Here is a 21,618-nt window from a genome sequence, read left to right on the forward strand (position 1 = left end):
CCAAACATAACGCTTTTCATTTAAACCAAAAAGTTCTATTTTGGTCTCATCCGTCCACAAAACATTGTTCCAATAGCCTTCTGGTTTGTCCACGTGATCTTTAGCAAACTGCAGACGAGCAGCAATGTTTTTTTTGGAGAGCAGTGGCTTTCTCCTTGCAACCCTGCCATGCACACCATTGTTGTTCAGTGTTCTCCTGATGGTGGACTCATGAACATGAACATAAGCCAATGTGAGAGAGGCCTTCAGTTGCTTAGAAGTTACCCTGGGGTCCTTTCTGACCTCGCCGACTGTTACACGCTTTGCTCTTGGAGTGATCTTTGTTGGTCGACCACTCCTGGGGAGGGTAACACTGGTCTTGAATTTCCTCCATTTGTACACAATCTGTCTGACTGTGGATTGGTGGAGTCCAAACTCTTTACAGATGGTTTTGTAACCTTTTCCAGCCTGATGAGCATCAACTCTTTTTGTGAGGACCTCAGAAATCTCCTTTGTTCGTGCCATGATACACTTCCACAAACATGTGTTGTGAAGAGCAGACTTTGATAGATCCTGTTCTTTAAATAACACGGGGTGCCGACTCACACCTGATTGTCATCCCATTGATTGAAAACACCGGACTCTGAATTTCACCTTCAAACTAACTGCTAATCCTAGAGGTTCACATACTTTTGCCACTCACAAATATGTAATATTCGTTCAATTACCTCAATAAATAAATGACCAAGTATAATATTTTGGCTCATTTGTTTAACTGGTTTCTCTTTATCTACTTTTAGGACTTGAGTGAAAATCTGATGATGTTTTAGGTCATATTTATGCAGAAATATAGAAAATTCTAGTTTGTGAACTTTCAAGCACAACTGTAGCTCCTCCATGTTCTGAGGCCAGTCCAACCTGTCATTAATGTGGACCCCACTCAAGTACATCTACTCCTTGAATAATGACCGAGCATAGAGTCTCACTGGCGTGTTGAAAGTCCATAAGCAGTTCCTTGATTTTGCTGATGTTAACATGCAGACAATTCTCTTTGCAACAAGAAACAAAGTTCTTCCCCTGACTTCTCTCCTCTGTCTCATCCCCCTTATCAATACCTCCCATAGGTGTAGAATCATCTGAGAATTTCTGCAAAAGACAATTACAAAACTAATTAACATTTTTCTTTTTTTTACTTTTTAACAATATTTTCATCACTATTTCCATACTTATTTACAAGGTGTTCTGTTTATTTATTTATTTGTTTTTTTATTTATTCCAATTAGTGGATCTAATGATGAAGAAGTATATCATCAGAGGGGACTGGGTGGTCTCTTGGTCTGGAATCCTACAGATTTTATTTTTTTTCTCCTGCCTATGGAGTTTTTTTTTTTTTTTTTGCTTTTTCTGTCCACCCTGGCCATCGGACCTTACTTATTCTATGTTAATTAATGTTGACTTATTTTTATTTTTTAATTTGTCTTCTATTTTTCTATTCTTCATTTTGTAAAGCATTTTGAGCTACATTTTTTGTATGAAAATGTGCTATATAAATAAATATTGTTGTTGTTGTTATCATCATTCTGCGCTATCTGTTTTGAACTGTCATTATTACGATATAATGAACAGCGCAAACTACACAGAAAAAGGGCAAAGTAACGGGAACACAACAAAAGATAGTTGTGTATTTCAAACTACAGTATAGCAAGAATAGAAATATGCCTAAATGCCATTTAAAAGTAATACTGTTGTGCTTTTCTGAATTAAGAATTAGAGAAGAGAAAAAATGACCAGCTGATTAAATTAGATCAATTATCACCACCGAGCAAAATCCTGCAGCCACCATGGTTTCCACAGGGCCGAGTTTGGGAACCACTGCATACACTGCGCATGAAGCTCGATCAGTACAGCTAACGTTTAGTACTTTTATTTTGACACGTTCTCTTTTTCCGGAAGGATCGCTTTTTGGTTGCCCATGTTGCTTGTGTCGCGCTCTCCATTCCGTCTGGTTCAGCTGGATAAGCCGTTTCCCGGAGGACAGAAGGTACGTACTAGCGAGGTGGATAATAAAGAAAAATTACCTCATAAAGGGCGCAGAGGTTCAGCGACTCCTGATCGGGATTTGTAGCTGCTCGAGCTCAGCGGAGTGCCCGGGTCTGTTCACGTGTCATCGGCTCACTGCCGTTGAAGAATTTGTATTCGTATGTCCCTGATGCTGGAGCGTTGGCTTTGGGGCAGTAGCGGCCGTTTAAAAACACTGAGGGCACTTTGATTTTCGTGAATATGTGCGTGCTTTCACTCCGTAGTGTTCCGCTCATGACGGATTCAGCGTTTATGGAGGGTACAGCGCAGTTTGTGCGCTCTTTTTCCTTTAAACTGGAGCTTAACGGTGGGACCTGGAGATTTAAGCCTTCTTTGAGACTTGTAGCTGCACGGGTCATTCATGTGTCTTCAGGAGCCCCCATGCACGCTCATTGTCGAGTCCCGTTTTAATGCGATCACGTAGTCGGCTGTCGTCGCGCTTGTATGTTTATTTCCTCGTTCATTAGATTTTGAGGTTCTTTGTTTAATTTTGAGTTAAACTTAATTTAGTGCAGATAGACTAACGAAGCCCCGTGAAGCTTTTGTGTCGTCTTCCTGATTATGCCGGGAACAAAACAAACAAATCCAATGTTTTGGAGCGTCGAAAAATATGAGCACAGTGACATCTGGTGGTTTACCGAAATCGTAGCAGCCATGAACTCGAAATAGAGAAAGCACGCATACCTGATTGTCGAAGTATAACAGCGATGGTTGCTAAACATTTTACCACAAATCGCCGCATGTATCAAGTTGGACTCCTGCAATATCCACACAGCTGCTTTTAAAAATTCGCTAAACTAGGTAAATGAAAAACTCTTCAATTACCAAAGGGCGTTAGACCTGCGTATTAAACAGTAAACAACTGGCACCCAATTGTAACGACGGACCCGCGTTTGGATGCTGCATTGACCCCAGTAGCGTCTTCAAGTCAGTATTGCTAAATCGTAACAAACAGTAAACGTATCTATTTAAGAACAAAGAGCTAAAGTGTTAATTGTAACAAACAATACACTGTATTTGTACAATAACGGATAGATTAAAATAGGCCCGTATATTCAGATGTACGAGTAAAACAATACTGGGGGTTCAAAATATGTACATACTGTATGCTTGTGTAATTTAAAAGTATAGACTTGTATAATAATGGGTTAAAGATATGTATATTCCGTATAGTGTTCTCATTTAATTCAAAAGTGCTCTACTGTATTTTTATTTATTTTCCCACTTCTGAACGGCCAGGCAACACTGTTAAGAACTTGCTTTCATGACTATTATTGCATTACGTTTACTTATTTGGCTGATGCTTTTCTCCAAGGCGACTTACAACATTTATGATCCAATTGATTACATCTCTTTTGGTTTTCCAGTGGGAGCACAGGCACTTGCTCAGAGTCACACAGTGTCAGTAATGGGATTTGAGCCCACAGCCCCAGGGTTTGAAATCCAAAGCCTTAACCAATATGCCACACTGCCTGCAACAAATATAGTAATATTTTATTTTACAAGGGGCGTTCAAATATAAACAGGAATTTATGAGCTACACTTTATTTATTGAATACAATTAAATGACTTCCACACTGTTTTTCTATTGTTCCAGCACTCGGAAAGCTTCTTAATGCCAGAAATAGAAGTCTCTTGACTGCATGTTGACCCATTCTTGTACAGCATCAGTAACCTCGTCATTCGACTTGAATTCCGTCCCTCCTAAAAATGCCTTAAGTGGACCGAAGAGATGATAGCGAGTCTCTCTCTCTGAATGACTTGCATGAATCACACACTTTAGACCGAGAGAGAGAGAGAGAGACACTCATCCCCAAACTGATTTTTAAGTCTGTAATAAACCTGAGATGAACTGACTCCTTCATTTGTCAAAAATCTTATAATAATTTGCTGCGCAACACTCCTGTGTACCTTCTGCTCCGACACGTTGATTACAACTGACAGGAAGGGTAGAAGAGCAGATGGCCTTACTAATGATAACTTAAGGCATGCGTGTGTTTGTCCAATGAGTCACATCTGCCTTGCAGTACTTTATAAGAACAGAGCATGAAAATTCCTGTTTATAACTGAACACCCTTCAGATATGCATTAATATGAATAAAGTTTGCTTTTCTTTTTGATTGAACACTTTTAATGATCCATTTGTGAAAGGAACAAGTCCATAATAAGCCAAAGTAAGCACTACACTTAAATAAATTGCCTCTTCTAGCGAATTACACTTTATTTATGATATCATATACAGTATATGTGTGTGGTGCATTTACCATGCTGAGTGCTTAACAGATATCTAGCAGGGTATCATGAGAGTAAAACGACAATAATAATGAATTCGCCAATGTTTATATATATATATATATATATCAAAAAAAGGCAAAAGATGACCCAAGGAGATCATTTCAGTATCAAAAGAATGGTCAAGGACGAGGTGAAGAACATTAGGAATGGTAAAGGTGAGCTAGAATATGCAGAGAGTGAAATAGCAAATGCTTAGAATTTGCATTTTGTTGAAGTTTATACGCGTGATGATCACACGCTAAAAGCAACAGGGACAACTAAGGAGGTTCTGAGTGATTTGGAAATTGTAGAGGGAGAAGTGCTGCTCAGATTAAATAGGCTAAAATCGAACAAATCACCAGGACCAGATCATATTTACACTCGTGTTCTTCAGGAGGTCAGTGAGTACAGATATAAACCCTAAATTCATACATTTATTTATTTTTTTAAAACCTCTGCACACTGGAGACATTCCTACAGAGTGGAAGATAGCAAATAGTAATGCTGTTGTGTTAAAAGAGTGATTGGGCAGATCCAAGTAACTATCGACCAGTAAGCTTAACGTGATTTCTATCTCTCTGACGTCATTCTGCTGTCACATTAAAAATTCAGCCATGAGCGGCAGTAGGCGTTGCACTCTCGGAACCAAGTTCCCCGAACTCTTCTCGAACATATCAGTAATTATTCACCGCTCTGATGCTGATCTTTCTGATCATAAAATAAGTCCTTACGATAGCAATCAACGAGAAGAATTCACAATTAATGGCAGAATTGCGGTATTTGAGTGCCTCTTTCTTTTTAATGATTTGGCTCAAAAACTAATCAGCATGTCGTCTTCTCATAACAGGCTTACGTTTAGAGTTTGGTATTTTTCCGTCCAGCCGTTTTAGCTCTAGACCGTCCACAAGAAGCTGTGACACACACAGACACCTATCATCGTAATATTAATGTTGTCAGTATCAGGGGACCCTAAAACATTGAGAAATCCAGAGATCAAAATTTTTGACGAACCTAACGCTTTCACACACACAAAATAAACGATAAATTAGCAAAAATAGAGCAGAATATTAAGAACGTTCCGTTGACGTAGCTAATGATTGTTTTATTTTCATCTCTCGTTTGTTTATATGCATCTTTTATTCCACTGTTTATTTTTTGATGAAGAATCTGATTTTGCTGTTTATTTCTCTCTCCGTGTTATTCTTAATGATGTTATCTTCTTTTAATGTTAGAGGTTAGGAGTACACGCGGATACGGCGCATTGCCGCTCCCACCTCATGACAAACTCAAGTGCAGCCATGCGACGGGTGACACCTCAGTACCAGGAGCAATGGAGCAGTGTGAAGTTTTGGCTAAGTTCTGGCTGGGGGGCCAATTCTGCCAGCAACCCCCAGGTTTTTCCCTGTGGGTTGGAGGGACGACATGCAGGGCTGGATGCAGATTAACGTCATACCCAGGACTGAGCAATTGCAGGTTAATGGCTTTGCTCAAGGGTCAATGGAGTAGAGTCACTTTTGGCATTTACTGGATTTGAACTGGCAACCCTCAGATTCCCAGTGCAGATCCGTACCTCAGAGCCACCACTCCACCTGACTTTTAATATTACGTCACATTTAAATGGTGATGAATAATAACGTGACACATCCTGGCTTGCCATTGACAGCGTTTTTGCATATAAATTGATTTAGCACTCTTAGATCACTGAGTTATCCCTCGCTGGACAAATAAAAGACTTCCTTGTGATTCTCAGTAGTTTAACTTATACAGAGGTAGAGAGGTTTGGTTTTTTTTTTTTTTTCTAATCTCTCTCTCTACTGTTGCCAGACTACTCCTGTTTTAACATTTTTAACACAGCCTATCATGAGAGATTAGTTAACAATCTACAAAAACAGAAATCTAGCACACGGTTTACAAATGAGTGGGAAACTGGTTTAAGAACAGAAAATGGTACTTTATTACCAGAATGAGCTTTTACTGCATTGCTTGAGGGTGATCAGGGGTACCAGAGGGGTCAGTTTGAGGTACTCTGATCTCTTCAGATTTTATCGATTATTGGGCTAAAAAAAAAAAAAAGTTACTAGCAACTAACAAAGGTACTGAGGATGTAAAGATGACCTAATGAGATATGTTTTAGCTCTCACTGTACATAAGCAGCATGGTGGCGGTTAGGAGGTTGGCATGTTGGTGTCCAGATTGTAAGAAGTGCAGAGCATATGGACTGACTCAAGGCTAGCGGGTAGTGAGCTTTAACAAATCATTGATGGAGTGGCGGTCAGGCGGTGTGTGTTTTTTTTTTTATTCATTTCTGAATTCTACTATCTTGTCTTGAAAGAGTCTTGGGGTGACCCTGATCTCACTCTCGGAAATATAACACTCTAAATAATCCCCAGCTCTTGTCCTGGTATCCACTTACTTACCTGCCTGGTGCGGAGATGCAGTCTGTAGCTCCACTTGTGGCTCCACTCAGGTTAACTTCCACTCAGACTCCACTTCTTTGTTTTCTCTGGTAATCTGTAGACGGCTGATGGTGAGATTAAGCAGAACCAGAGTGACTGGCCAAATTTGCATCCATACAAGGCATTGATCGGCGGTTTTCGTGACATACATTACATAATCGACATACACACACCTGAGATTAAACATCAAGACAGAGAAGGTATGTATATAAGAACCAAGTTTCCCAAACTGTTCTCTAACATTTCCGTAATTATTTACCACTCTGACGCTAATCTTTCTGTTCTTTAAGTAAGTCAGTACGATAGCAATTGATGAGAAGAATTCATAATTAATTGCAGAATTACGGTATTTGAGTGCCTCTTTCTCTTGCACAATTTGGCTCAAAAAAAGGTTTTGAGTTTGGTATTATTCTGTTTGGCCGTTTTTGTCTGACACACACCCACCATTCAGATATTATTAATCTATTATAACTGTTTTATTTTATTATTTTAAATAATATACTATGTATTTTATAACTCTATTACTCGATAAAAATTCTATTATATTTAATATATATGTATATGTGTGCGTGTATGTGTATATATATGTATGTATATGTGTGTGTTTATGTATAATGGATACAAAGTACAGCTGAAAAAAGTATTAAAAGAAGAAGTATTAACAATATGTAAACAGTATTGTAAGACCCTGGGTGGGTTGTGCTGCCCAGCCTGTTTAAGATGTATTAACTATTTGTGAGCTTGTTGGTCTGTGGTATATAAACTGTTCTTATATTCTCATCTCTGCTTGTTTGTTTTGGTGTATATCAATCTATAACACCTGGCCATTGGAAGAAGTTTAAAAAGGTTGTGGCCTGCATGTGAGACGTCGGTGATGATTTTCCTCCCTATTTCATCACTCTGGAATGGCACAGGTCCTGTAAGGTGGGTAGACTGGCACCAGTGATATTTTTGTCAGACCCGACTCTTTGTTGTAGCTTGTTTAGTTCCTGATCTGAGCCAGACTCTTTTAGATGAGCTGAGAACAGACTCAATGACTTCTGTGTAAAATTGAATCAGCGGCTCCTGTGGAAGGTTGAATTTCCTCAGCTGGCACAGAAAGTCCATATGACGATGTGCCCTTTTTTTTTTTTATGATGGATCCTACATTGGTCTACCGATTCAAGTGCTGGGAGATTATGGATCCCAGAAACATGAAGGTTTCCACAACTGTTAAGTATGGAGTGTGGGGATAATATTGTGGGACCTCTCCTGTCATCCCCACAGTTTTCACAGTGTTTAGTTCCAGATTGTCCTGTTCACACCACAGGGCCAGCTGCTCAACTTGTCTGTATGTGATAAGCAGCAAAGTAAGCTGTGGAGATTTTGTAGACTTTTATTTACTGATAGATTTAACATTGTTAATGTGAGCCTGTCTGTCATAGTCTCTAGATTAAGCTGATGGAATGAAGAGATGGAGGGCACCATGTTTATACCAATCATACACTTTCCTTCTGCACTGCACCCCTTGGGCCACTTGGGGTCTCGTAGATGAAAGGCTAAGTCCTCTCTTCTGTCCAGGTTGTGACAGGCATGACCTTAATTATTCTTCAACATTCTACCCGCTGGTGTGCTACCTGTGGTCATGGGTCTCTTGTCTGTCCATTCATACAGCCTGTGGTAGCTCAGCTGTTCATGATTCCTCAAGTTCCTCTTTTAATCAGTTCTGCAGTGAGCACGATTATATTTTAAGTTTATCATTTGAATACAAGCTTTATCACCACAGAGGTCTATTTAAAATATAGTAGAGCAGATACATCACATATTTAAGTCCATCTCCATGTCATCTTCTCTGCTTTTTCGACAGAGAAGAAGAAAGGTGACATTACCAGCTGCACAGTATGGCTGAGGCATGCCCATCTGTCCAAGAACCTCTAAATGTGGGATACAAATGTGAAGAGGGGGTCTCTAAACAAATGCATGATGATGATGAAGTGAGGATTCCATTACTGCAGAATGACCTTCCTTCCATGTATACTGTGGAGAAAAGAAGTATGAGCATTAAGGAAGAGGACTGTGAATGGGAGTCTGCACATATCCAGCAGGAGGGTGGCAGCATTAAAGAGGAGGATTGTGAAACGGTTGCTCTTGACATTAAAAAAGACACGGAGGCTACACCTCAGATCACCAACATGCAGAACAATAAACTAAAAAATGGTGTGAAAGAAGAAGACTTGAAATTGGAGTCTGACTGTCTGGGTTTTTATCCTGGATTGGACTTTGCACCCAGTAGTAACAACTCCCTACGGCATCGTTGTGACCCCATGAAGTCCGAGTCTTTGGAATCTGATGTGAAGAGGCCTGTAGTAGCATCGGGTTCAAGTGATTCTGGAGCAGGTAGGTGCTACATGGCCAATTTCATATACCTCATGAACTTTTCTTTTAATTGAAATCTGAAATTTAGGTTTGCTTTGGTCTATGGATTTGGCACCGCAAGTCACATTCATAATTTTCTTAAAATATTGTTCTCCCTGAACAGCTCGGAATTGCTCTTTACTTTTTTTTTTCTCAATTGCTTACCCTAAAGCACTCCTATTTCAACAGTAAAAAAAAGTAAGTTTAACCCTTTAGACAGCAGATTGAGAGTGACTGTCATTCATTAAAGCCATTACTGTCTATCTGAATAATTTATTGTTCTACTTGATCATTTTAATACTTGTTGTTATGCCACTTTGAACCACAGTGGCTTTAATTTGGCTTTTTTGTGACAAAGACTTTTAAAATGTCAAAGTGAAAAGAGATGTCTGCAAAGTGGTCTGAATTAATTACAAATATTAAACGCAAAGTAAAGGATCACCTTTTTAATGGCATCACTCTGACCCGTTCGTCATCGTGATCGGAAACAGCAGTAGCAGCCCTGAGGTTAAGATTCTTGAAGCCATCCATTGCTGTCCAAGCTCATGTGAACAACCAAAACAGCACACACAACCAAAGTTGTGACCGAGTGTGCACATTAAGTTGTGCCCACAAAATTGATCACATGTATACAAAAAACCAGTGTGGTACACACAATATACCAGTTTTACACACACAAAAAAAAAATTAAAAAGAGAATCTGTAACATACAGGAAACCAACAGAGTTCATACATGAGAGCCATGTGAAACCAGTAGAAAATGTGCAGGAAACGAGTTTAATTTATACTTAAAACCATTGCTATATGTAAGTAGACCAATTGTACATAACCACAACCTAACAACTAAAGGTAACCTGTGGAGTTTCAGCCCACCGTACACAGATGGACAGACAGACACCAATTGTCCAAAAACACACACGTTTATTTATATTCTTCAATATTGTGCAGCACCACACAATGCTCTAAGCAGCCAAATACTCAGTCCCTTCTTTCTCTCTTTCTGCCACCCTCACTCCTCCACACGTACACACTAATGGAGTGAGGCAGCCCCTTTTATAATGCCCTGGATGTGATCCAGGTATCTGTGATGATCTTCTGGTGGCACTTCCAAGGCTTTATAATCCTCTGGGTGCCCCCTGGCTGTGACCATGGGCCGCAACAGGGTTGGGCGTCTAAGCTCTGATCCCGAGGCCACAATGCAGACTAGGGCATCTTAGTGGTCCAGGGAAGGTATTGTCCCTCTTGCGGTCCTTCCAGGTGTCCACCACAATGCATAAACCAATAATTGCACACTTCTACACCATTACCACTTATACAAGTGAAACCAGTGTTGTACAAATGCAAATCAATAAAATATGCCGGTTAGTGTGACATGTAAACCAATCTAAGACATATTAAAATAAATAATTTGTGGCCCACTTTCCTCCACTGAGTTTTATCTCCATTTAAATAGGTGTAACAAACAGAAAGTTTGGTCCCTAATTAATTGAGACAGTAGCAGTGCTTTTATCTTTGATGGACCGCGTATTAAGCAGATCAAACGTTGATGCAGACGTTTGGCATATTTGATACGCTTGTGATCAGACCTCTGAGCTGCATGGTGTACTCCAGAACAAAGAGTGCTACAGTATGTGCGCCATTTTTAAGAATACTGCATTCCAGGCGGATGTTTGCTCCTAACAGAGCATTTAATATTGAGGAGTTCACCATGAACACACTTCACCATAATGGAAAAATCAATAACAAAGCAATACAGAGCGTGAGATCATTACGGAAGAAAAAATAATGGCAGACGTGTGAATGTGGCACAGGCCATCCTTGTGACCTCATGCCTCCTTAAACTGTATCAAATATTACATTCCCTTAACCTAGCTTACAAATACAATATTTATCAACGTATCTGCTAGAAATCGGTCCACCATGTTCCACCTACTTGGCACAACGTCTTTACGAACACAAACGGCCTCCATTGCTTTAGCAGTCTATTTCTTAAATCTTGCTTTGAGCTGCAGTATTGCTTTTCTTGTGGTTACAATTGTGTGCGAGCATTTGTTCATCGCATATCTATCTATCTATCTACGTTATATAGTGCCATTCACTATCTGTCTGTCTGTCTATCTATCTACTGTATCTATCTGTCTATCATTATGTAGTGCCCTACTATCTATCTATTGTGGAGACTGGCCCAGACACAGACAGGCGGACACGTTCATGTCACCCACAAACACATTTATTTACAATGTTATTTACAGTTCAGTGCCACACAAACCCCCAAAGTCCTGGCCACAATGCCTTACTTCCTTCTTCAGGCCGCCTCCTTGCCTCCTCCAGTAGGCTCAGTTCACTCCGCTCCCGACTCTCGCCTCGAATGAAGGGAGGCAGCACCTTTTATCCGCACCCAGATGAGCTCCAGGTGCTCCCCGGCAATCTCCTGCTGACACGCCCCAGTGTGGCGGAAGTGCCGGCTGTTCTCCCAGAAGCTCTCCGGGTGTCCCTGTTTCTCTTCCCCCCCACTACTTCCTGGTGTGGCGGAAGTGCTGAGGTCCAGGGTTCCCAAGGCATTGAGGCGCCCCCTGGCGGTGACCACGGGCCCCTACAGGGTTGGGCTTCTAAGCCCTCTACCCGTGGCCCCCAAAGCAACCAGGGTGGCGGCCCCCACGTGATCCAGGGCGGGCGTAGACCCTCTTCTGGTCCTTCAAGGCGCCCCTGGCATCCCTGACTATCTATCTATCTATCTATCTATCTATCTATCTATCTATCTATCTATCTATCTATCTATCTATCTATCTATCTATCTATCTATCTATCTATCTATCTATCTATCTATCTATCTATCTATCTATCTATCTATCTATCTATCTATCTATCTATCTATCTATCTATCTTCCATACAAACAAGTCAAGTTTAACAAAATGGGGTTTGAAATAAATCAAACCCCCACCCATGACAAAGAAAGTTAGGTGAGCAGAGTAAAACTTAAAGCTAGTAAAAATAAGTAAACAGATAAATTAATAAATGCAATAAAAAAAGAGGGGAGAGAATCCACTTCCTCAATTTAAATGCTTATTCTAAAATGTTACTGATCAGATCCTGCCAGGTTTTGAGGAAGTTTTGCACAGATCCTCCAAGTGAGAATTTGATTTTTGTTTTTCCAATTTCTGATAATATGTAACATCAGTTACCCACTGACTTCTTTATTTCAAAGACGATTTGAAGAACTGAAAAACATGCCTCCTGAATCACTTTCTGATATTCCAGTTTCACTGTGTAGTTTATAAAGAAAAACCATGCAAAATGTTTTATCAACATATTTGCTAGTCGTCAGTCCAGCATAGAGAGCTGGCATCTCTAAATGAGGCGGCTCTGTGTGGTCCACGTAGCTCAGGGGAGGCCGGAGGTCTGGCTGGAATCGTTAAATCAGAACTGAACATTAAACATGGAGCCATTGAACGGCCAAAGTCCTTTCAGCACTTTGACTTAAAATCAATAACGGAATCCTGGCCTATCATCTCTCCTTATCTCTGTGGGTGATTGTAACGTGTAATTTATGGTCCAGTATTTAAGCAAATGCAAATGTGTTACTTGTTCTCGGCTTTCTTCTTTTTCTTTTTTTTTCCTTCTCAATGATCGCTTCTTAAACTACTTGATTAGTGATTCAGAAATTGAAAATGGAAGTTCATTGCCTAAAGAAGGAAGGGGCCTGAGTTGCCTCGAAAGCTCGCATATTGTAATCTTTTTAGTTAGCCAATAAAAGGTGTCATTTTGCTTGACTTCTCACTACAGTTTTTTTTTTAATTACATTTTATTATTCTCTTGATTTAAACGTGTTGATTTTAATCATTATTTAAGTAAGACATTTTGAACAGAGGTTAAATTTAAATATGCAAGAAACAGCTGAAAAAGCTTTTTTTTTTTAAAACTTAAATTGATAGTAAAATAGAAAATCTTAAGCAGCAAAAGAACATTTTATATTTCAAAAAAGTAAAACTTTGAACAGTTCAGTTTAAAAGTGAATTTTTTAAATAAAAAAAAAATAGTATGGAACTTTAAAATATTAAGTATTGAAAGTTGAAAACATAAAAATTGTTGCTAAAAAGCAACTTGAGCACGTTGTCACATCTCCCATGGCTGTCTTAATCTCATTCATAGTCCTAAACGCGTGCCTTGCCTTATCATGGTGTCTTGAAGTGTCAAAATAGTCTGCAGGGTTCTTGTAGATTTTATTTTTTTCTCCAGCCGTCTGGAGTTTTTTCAGTCCTTCCTGGCCATCGGACCTTACTTTTATTCTATGTTAATTAGTTTTCCCTAATTTCAATTGTTTATTTTGTCTTTTTTCATCATGTTAAGCACTTTGAGCTACATTGCTTGTATGAAAATGTGCTATAGAATCAAATGTTGTTGTATCCCTCTACAGCTTTTGGTGTCCTTAAGTGGACATCGCAACATCATTTGCTGTGTTGCTGAAGCAACCTCTCAGTCTCTAGCAATGCCAGATTCCTACATTTGCTGTAACTTTTCCATGAACCCCATGCCACCGAGGGTAACCTTTGTTCAAAAACATGCTGTATTTATCAAACAGGTCTGTTGCTTTGGTTGGCAAGGCAAAGACGCATGCTGATGCAGATGTCTGGGGCAGTTGTGGCAGCCTTCCAGACACAGTCATGTCCTCCACCATTTTGTCCTACACATGATCATCATTGATCAACCCACCTTGCTCTTGTCAACTCAGCAAATGTTCTATAGATAATGTTGTCAGTTGACTTTAGGTCTTCAAAAGTCACAGATCCTCTCTTGTGCATCAGCAGCAGCCACAGATGACACCTCTCTAGGTCAGATCTAAAATTGACAACATACAACTTACCTATAATCTTTAGCTGATTGGGACTATAGAATACAAATCCATATTGCTCAGGTATATCTCTGTATGCATACTGTATGTATATAAATATGCTGCCTGGCACTCTTATTTATCTCTGTAGTTCAACTTGAACCAAGTGGTGGCTCTGAGGCTAAGGATCTGTGCTGGTATCCAGAAGGTTGCTGGTTCGAATCCTCGTCACTGCCAAAAGAGGTCCTACTCTGCTAGGCCCTTGAGCAAGACCCTTAACCTGTATTTGCTCCAGTGGTGCTGTAAAATGGCTGACCTTGCACTTATGAGAAAACTAACATATTCCTAATGCAAGAAATTGTATAAGGCGAAAAAAAGAACAAAAAAAAAAAGTGATATCCCTATCCTCCGCTCTCCTCACTGCCCACCTCTTCATTGCCCTCTTCATACACCACTTTTGCACTTCCTACCCTCTTTATCAGTGCTTCCCTCATTCCCCGATGTTCCGTCAGTTTCCGTGTGCACCATGACAGGCAGACAGACACTTGTGTGTTTTTATAATAGACTAGGGGGCTGTGCCCCCTGCTCGCTTCACTCGCCAACCCCCGGCCCAGCCACTTTGCGGTTCTGCCGCTCGCGTATGTGGAAGCAGATGTACAATTCAAACAGATTATGTTCATAGGAATTGTTACATATGCATAATAGAACTAACTATTTTACATTACAGCGAGTAATTAGCCACAGTAAAAAACAGTAAAACGTAATAATTTGAAAATAAATTATGTTTCATGTTGCGTTAGAGGTATTCGTTGAGTTATACTTTTTGTTCTGTTTGGCATTGAAATTAACACGTAATACTTTTTAAACTTACACTTTTACTGTAAAATTTCAGTAAAAACAATTTTTTAATCAACTTTTCATCAATATCACATTGAATATTGATTCCGTGTTTGGACTTTCATCGTGACAACGTAACATATAACTGCCTGTGAGTGAATATCGTTTCTTTCTCTTTAATAAATAATATTTTTTTGGAATGTTTGTCCCCGTGATTTTTTAATTGCCATAGAAAATGCTGTTCTAACAGGAAACTGTAAACGTTTTAATACGAATGGCATATCAAGATCTCCTTTGGTGTCTAATGTCATCCCCTGAAGATGTACTACATTACCTTTCTTGTCGCCTGTTAAAATTTTACATGTCAGAATTGTTTGAGCAATTTTGAATACAACTAATCTTGTCCTATTGCATAGCCCATCACTCAGACATTACGATACAGCCTTCTTTCAACAGTAATTTGGCCGGTGGAAGACCGCACCGTGTTAACGTTTGTAGATATTCTAAGTTGATGTTTTCATTTTCCACACCATCACCGCCAACTGCTTCAGCATAGTCTAATTTAACCAATTTGCCGTGCAACCAATCGACAATTTTGTCCATTAATTCGTTTGACTTCATCATTTCTCGGTGCTAAGACTGCCTGTGTACTCATTTCTTCTGTTGATAACCCTTCGGGATGAAATTCTTCAATAAGATTTGGACATAATACGTCTTCTTTTATTGGGAATTTAAAGTTAGGATAACATAAAAATTTATAAGAGCGCAGGAACTGTGTCTGACAAAAAGCATTCAGATGACTGAGAGGTTAGAGGACCGCGGGCTTGGTTGAGAGGAGGTCAGGACTTGAAGAAATCTCTGGGCAAAAGTCTCGTCTCAAGGTTTTCTTTTATAATAGAGAGATTTGTCTTATTTCTGCAATTGCACAAATCCTGCTCTGTATTTATGAATCCAAATCCAGCGTATGTTAAGAAACATTATGAGAATCTCCCTTTATGAGTTACTAGTGAAGTGACAGTTTTAGTTGCACTCTGAATCACTCTTTGAAGTTTACTGTATTTAAACTCTTCACCAGTGATCCAGTTTAAAGTACCTGCCTTTTACTCAGGAATCTCTTTGAGACAGTGTGCTTTTTATAATTTAAGGAAGCATCTTTTACAGGTTTCAACCAAAACATTCATAAAAAAAGCTGTCTCCCTTATTTTTGAAATGTTTTCCAAATTTGGTGTTTCGTTTTGGATTTCAGTCAAGCCGAGTGTTAAGCAGAGAAAAAATCCACTTTTGCCGTTAACTCAAAGTACTATGTTGGGAATGTGGTTGTGAGTTTTTATTTTAAGAAGAATAAGATTTTCTTAGGTAAACGATTACTTCCTCTCAAATGTCCTTAATTCTTAAATGCTCAATTTATATTTTGGCAGATTTACAAGACAGTGGTGATATCTCCTTACCTTCGTTTACTCAGACCTCTGATGAGAATATCAGGAAAGCAAAATCTGGACCAGGAAGTAGAACGATGGCCATTGTGACGGGTACTTCTCTGCCAGTTGTGAGGCTAACAAGGACGGATGGAATTAACACTCAAATACAGCCACACAATATGGTATCATTAACTTCGTTAGTCTGTCAAGAGCGAAGGAAAAGTTTTATATGCACTCTTAAGTACAAAGAGAAGGGAAGTGCAAGACAGAAGCCATATTGTTGTTCTAAGTGTGGCAAACAATTCCCCACCAATAGCAGCCTTCAGATTCACTCAAGATTTCACACTGGACATAAGTCATATCACTGCTCTGAATGTGGCAAACGATTCTCCTCCAGCAGCTATCTTCGGCTGCACACAAGACTTCACACCGGACAGAAGCCATATCACTGTTCTGAATGTGACAAGCAGTTCACTACTAGTACCTGTCTTCGGCTGCACACAAGACTTCATACGGGAGAGAAGCCGTATCAGTGTTCCGAATGTGGCAAACGATTCACTACTCGTGGCTCTCTTCAGATGCACAGCATAATTCATACTGGAGAGAAGCCATATCACTGTTCTGAATGTGGCAAGCGATTCACTCATAGGAGCAGCCTTCTGACCCACATAAGGACTCACACAAAAGAGATGTCCTACTGCTGTTCTAAATGTGACAAAAGATTCTTTACTAGAAGTGGTCTTTATTGCCATATGAAACTTCACTCTGGAGTGAAGCCATACTGCTGTTCTGAATGTGGGAAAAAATTTACATTCAGCAGAAGTCTTAGGATCCACACAAGAAGTCATATGGGAGAGAAACCATATTGCTGTTTAGAATGTGGCAAACGATTCTCTTACAAGCAGAGTCTTAGGAAACACAGTAGAACTCATGTATCTTCTAAAATTCATACGGGTGAAAAACCATTTTGCTGTTCTGAATGTGGGAAACGATTCTCTTCCAGAGACTATCTTCATAGACACAAAAAACTTCACACTGGAGAGAAGCCGTATTGCTGTTCTGAATGTAACAAACGATTCGCCACTAGTAAGTATCTTAAGATACACACAACAATACATACTGGAGTAAAGCCCTATTGCTGTGCAGAATGCCATAAGCAGTTCTCGGCCAAGAGCAGTCTTATGAGACACATTAGGTTTCACACTGGGGTAAAGCCCTTCAGCTGTTCAGAATGTGAGAAGCAGTTCTCGACTAACAGCAGTCTCGTGAGACACATTAGAATTCACCGCAGAGTGCCATTTTGCTGTACAGAATGCGACAAGCAATTCTCCACCAAGAGAAGTCTTGTAAGACACGCTAGATTTCACACTGGAGTAAAGCCCTTTTCCTGCTCAGAGTGTGACAAGCAGTACTTTAACAAGAGCAGTCTTGTGAGACACACTAGAATTCACACGGGAGAAGATCATAGGGCGAAAGAAAGTCAACTATTGTTAAAGCAATCTGCCAATCTTCCCTAGCCTCTGTGTCTCGTTTCCGTCTGCCTTTTGAAGAGTCTTTCAAGATGGTGAATCTGTCTCTGCATACACTCCACCCCTTCACCTACCATTCTGTACAAGGTTGTCAGTGTGAGTGTCTGCTGAGTAACCTTCTGACCTGAGGATGAAACCTGTAAACCTAGTGATCCAAGTGCTAATGAGTCAGAACAGCAGATGGAGGAAGTTAATGTTGAGGACGGCTGAGCTCTTCAATAATTGTAAATGTGTGGCCTAACCGTAAGATATTCTGTGCCAACTTTGTAACTCTCTGCAGTGGTTTGTGGGCCTCATCTGAACGGGTACCGTGCCAGGATTTAATACAGCCAGGGAGGACAGGCTGCACTATATGCTTCTCAAAGGTTGGTCAGTTTAAACTGAGTCATCTAGGCTTCTCCCAGATTTCCAAGGAAACCTAGACAGTTGAAGAGAGCTGAAATGTGCAGTGCCCAGTGATGATAGCTGCACGACAGTTAAAGCTGCCAACCCGCCTTACAGCATCCCCATCTGATACAGATGAGAATGTAATTAGAAACCCATTATAGAGAAGCCATGTGTCTCTTCTGCGCTATGTCTGATTTTATTTATTGATGAGACTGCTTTTCAGAAAAAACATAAATGAAATACCCTCCGCTTATAACTCTCTTGAATGTGGTAAAGGGTTCTTACAGAGGTGCTGTCATTGGATATGCACACACGTTTATTAGAACACTCTAGACGAGAGTAGGCCTTTCAGCCCAACAAAGCTCGCCAGTCCTATCCACTTAATTATTCTGAAACAACATCAAGACTAGTTTTGAAAATCCCTAAAGGTCTACCACACTAGTTTGTCAGAACTAGAGGTGCTCTGTGTGAAGAAAAACTTCCTAATGTTTGTGTGAAATTCCCCCTTAACAAGTTTCCATCTGTGCCCCCATGTTCTTCATGAACTCATTTTAAAAGTAACAGTCTCGATCCACTGTACTAATTCCCTTCATGATTTTAAACACTTCAGTCATGTCACCTCTTAATCTTCTTTTGTTTAAACTGTAAATGCTCAGCTCTTTTAATCTTCATAATTCATCCCCTGTAGCCCTTGAATCAGCCTAGTCGCTCTTCTCTGGACCTTTTCTAGCGCTTCTATGTCCTTTTTGTAGCCCGGAGACCAAAACTGCACCCAGTACTCCACATGAGGCGTCACCAGTGTGGCTTGAGCAGAACCTCCTGTGACTTGTGCTCCACATATCAAGGCGCTATATAACCTGACAGTCTGTTAGCCATCTTAATGGTTTCTGAACACAGGAAGTTGATAGTGTTGAGTCCACTTTGACTCCTATTGTCAAAGCAGAAAATTTGTTGCTGTTCTACATGTGGTAAAGAATTCTTAAGAGCCGTACCAGAATTCTCATTAATAATATAAAGAGGCAGCACATCCCAAGGCAGAAAAGCGATTTACGAATGATAAAATACATGTAGAGATCAATCATCTTTGGACTTCAGCCTTTCTTCATGTTCTCGTAGCACCAAATATACTGAGGGGGATTATCAGAATTCCTCAGGGTACTGGAGTTTGACACACAAAGATGTCCGTTTCACCCCAGCATCTGAGTGACAGTGTGGGCCTGTGCAGCCACAGCAGAGAAATGACATGGCTACACTGTAATGTATGGCTGATCTCATGGGGTTTCTAGAGAATTTAATGAGAGGAGAGCTCAGAAAGAGGGATGGTGAGGTGATAGGAACTGCAATAAAAAGTAACGAAATGCAACAAGAAATGTTCATCTTGTAAGCACAACCAGCAGAGAATCGAGGCATACAATTAGAGAAGTGCAAATAAAACCAACAAAAGTTTGAACAGGAGAAGACCACCGAGTTCCATCAGGCTGGAGACACACGCAGAGGAGTAAAACGATGGAGGGAACTTTTAACCACATTACATGAAAACCACAGGATTAAACAACACAATATAAATCTATAAATTCAAAAAGCACAGCAATAGCATTTTGATTATGAAATATTTACCTCAAATCCCTATTTTTCTATACCGTTTATGTTTGTCATTTAGCAATTATTTTATTTATTTTTTTTTTTGGGTCTTTTAAAGCTTGTTTTTAAAGTAATCATGCTTTATATAAGCAAATTGTACATTTATTTTTAAACTAGTTATGTTTTATTTATGCAGATTGTCAGTTTCTTTTAAGATATTAAAAAGGTAATTTTCCTGATCCTTCTATATGGTGTACCTTTGTTTTTACTTTTCATGTTTTTCATTAAATTCTGTAATTTATGATTTAATTCAGTGATTCTCAACCTTTTTCTCCTTGTGAACCCCTTCAAATATCCAGAATAAATTGGCGAACCCCCTGTGTAGTCATTACAATAGATTTATCGTTGTACCTTGGATGTTTTGTTTCAATGTGTCTACGAAGAAGTGATGGTTTTAAACTGCTGTTGGCCAGGACTTCATTACAAATGACACAAAGCGGTTTAGGTTCTGACTTATCCCCGGTAAATTAAAAACCCATTCGAAAATAGTCGCTGCCATATTTTTGTTTCTTTTCTTTTACCTTACCATGTTTGCCTATTTTTTCTTTGCTTTCTGTCTGGAGAGACGTTAGCTCACTACAACTTTCAGTATCGTCACCCTGTGTTGGTACCAAATCAAGGACTGAAGTACAAGAAGAGGCAATTGATGGCTCGTCCAGCTTTTTGTCTGACTTAATAAAACTACCCGTTTTTAACCATCAATCCATAATAAAATTACGGAGTAGTAATTATTCACTTTCATGTTCAACGTGCGCACGTTTAAAGTAAAAAGTCTTTATCGTAATTAATTCACACACACTATGGACTACCAATTTATCTTATTAAAATCACCCGTGGTTCTTAAGCACCTCGTACAATTTAATTCAACTCTACTCTCCCTTGTCTGATTGCGACGTTTTTATATCGGCAGATGTTATTCTCGTTCTTTCAAGCGCATTCGGTGTTCTCGGTTTGCTGAATTGGAAGTTTCCGGATCATACGAGAATGTACCGTAGCGTCTTATAGCGTTACAGATTGTTACCTGTTGTGACTTGACAACTTTATGGAGTCTTCCATCGCAATGCATAAGTAACTGAGGTAATATTCATGAATTTGACATTTAATTGATTTGTTGACCCATTTTTATTATTGTATTATTAATAGTACTGTGAATATATTTGCCTACATTTAATATTTCATTATATTTTTTACCTTTGGGATTTAAAGTTCCGCCATTATAATATTTCTTTTCACGAGCCCCTTTTATAAAGTTCGCGAACCACCAGTTGGGAATCACTGATTTAATTTAAAGCCATTTTAAAAAAAAAAAGTTACTTACTGATCTTTTGAGGATTTGAGCACAAAAGACTTGACCAAGAGAACAAAAAATTGGAAGTACTTGTGGCTTTATGTAATTTTGAACCCTGTGTAGTGTATCTATTACTTTTTCAAACCTGCTTAATCCAGATAAGGACCACTGGGTGAACACACAAACCCACCAGACACATGGTAGGACCCTCTCCAATTCACCTCACCTACATGCCTTTGGACAGATGGAGGAAACCAACATGGACACAGCAAGAACATGCATACTCCACGCAGGCAGGACCCAGGATACAATACAATCCAATTTATTTTTGTATAGCCCAAAATCACACAAGAAGTGTCGCAATGGGCTTTAACAGACCCTGCCTCTTGATAGCCCCCCAGCCTCAACTCTCTAAGAAGACAAGGAAAAACTCCCAAAAAAAATCTTGTAGGTAAAAATGGAAGAAACCTTGGGAAAGGCAGTTCAAAGAGAGACCCCTGTCCAGGT

At 39.6% G+C, this 21,618-nt stretch overlaps 1 protein-coding gene across 7 annotated transcripts; it reads left to right on the plus strand.

Annotated features, from left to right (window-relative positions):
• The first annotated feature begins 1,654 nt into the window (after positions 1-1,654).
• LOC120533256 (gastrula zinc finger protein XlCGF57.1-like) lies at positions 1,655-18,717 on the plus strand. 7 transcript variants are annotated; one of them, XM_039760053.1, is made up of 5 exons: positions 1,655-2,020; positions 6,850-6,988; positions 7,623-7,712; positions 8,635-9,164; positions 16,267-18,717. In XM_039760053.1, the coding sequence occupies exons 4-5, from the start codon at positions 8,669-8,671 to the stop codon at positions 17,781-17,783; spliced, it is 2,013 nt and encodes a 670-aa protein (XP_039615987.1). In that variant the 5' UTR covers positions 1,655-2,020; positions 6,850-6,988; positions 7,623-7,712; positions 8,635-8,668; the 3' UTR covers positions 17,784-18,717. The 7 variants fall into 7 exon arrangements, with proteins under 7 accessions (XP_039615987.1, XP_039615985.1, XP_039615988.1 ...); XM_039760051.1 differs by lacking the exon at positions 6,850-6,988; XM_039760054.1 differs by lacking the exon at positions 6,850-6,988 and having other exon boundaries at positions 7,626-7,712.
• The last annotated feature ends 2,901 nt before the right edge of the window (positions 18,718-21,618 follow it).

The sequence above is a fragment of the Polypterus senegalus genome, chromosome 8 (genome assembly GCF_016835505.1).
Source record: "Polypterus senegalus isolate Bchr_013 chromosome 8, ASM1683550v1, whole genome shotgun sequence".
NCBI lineage: Eukaryota > Metazoa > Chordata > Cladistia > Polypteriformes > Polypteridae > Polypterus > Polypterus senegalus.

Excerpts from the sequence above, each read along its gene's own strand:
- LOC120533256 (XM_039760053.1), top strand. The coding sequence starts at position 8,669 with ATGGCTGAGGCATGCCCATCTGTCCAAGAACCTCTAAATGTGGGATAC. Across the intron at positions 9,165-16,266 it reads TTCAAGTGATTCTGGAGCAG|ATTTACAAGACAGTGGTGAT; the intron begins GTAGGTGCTACA and ends ATATTTTGGCAG.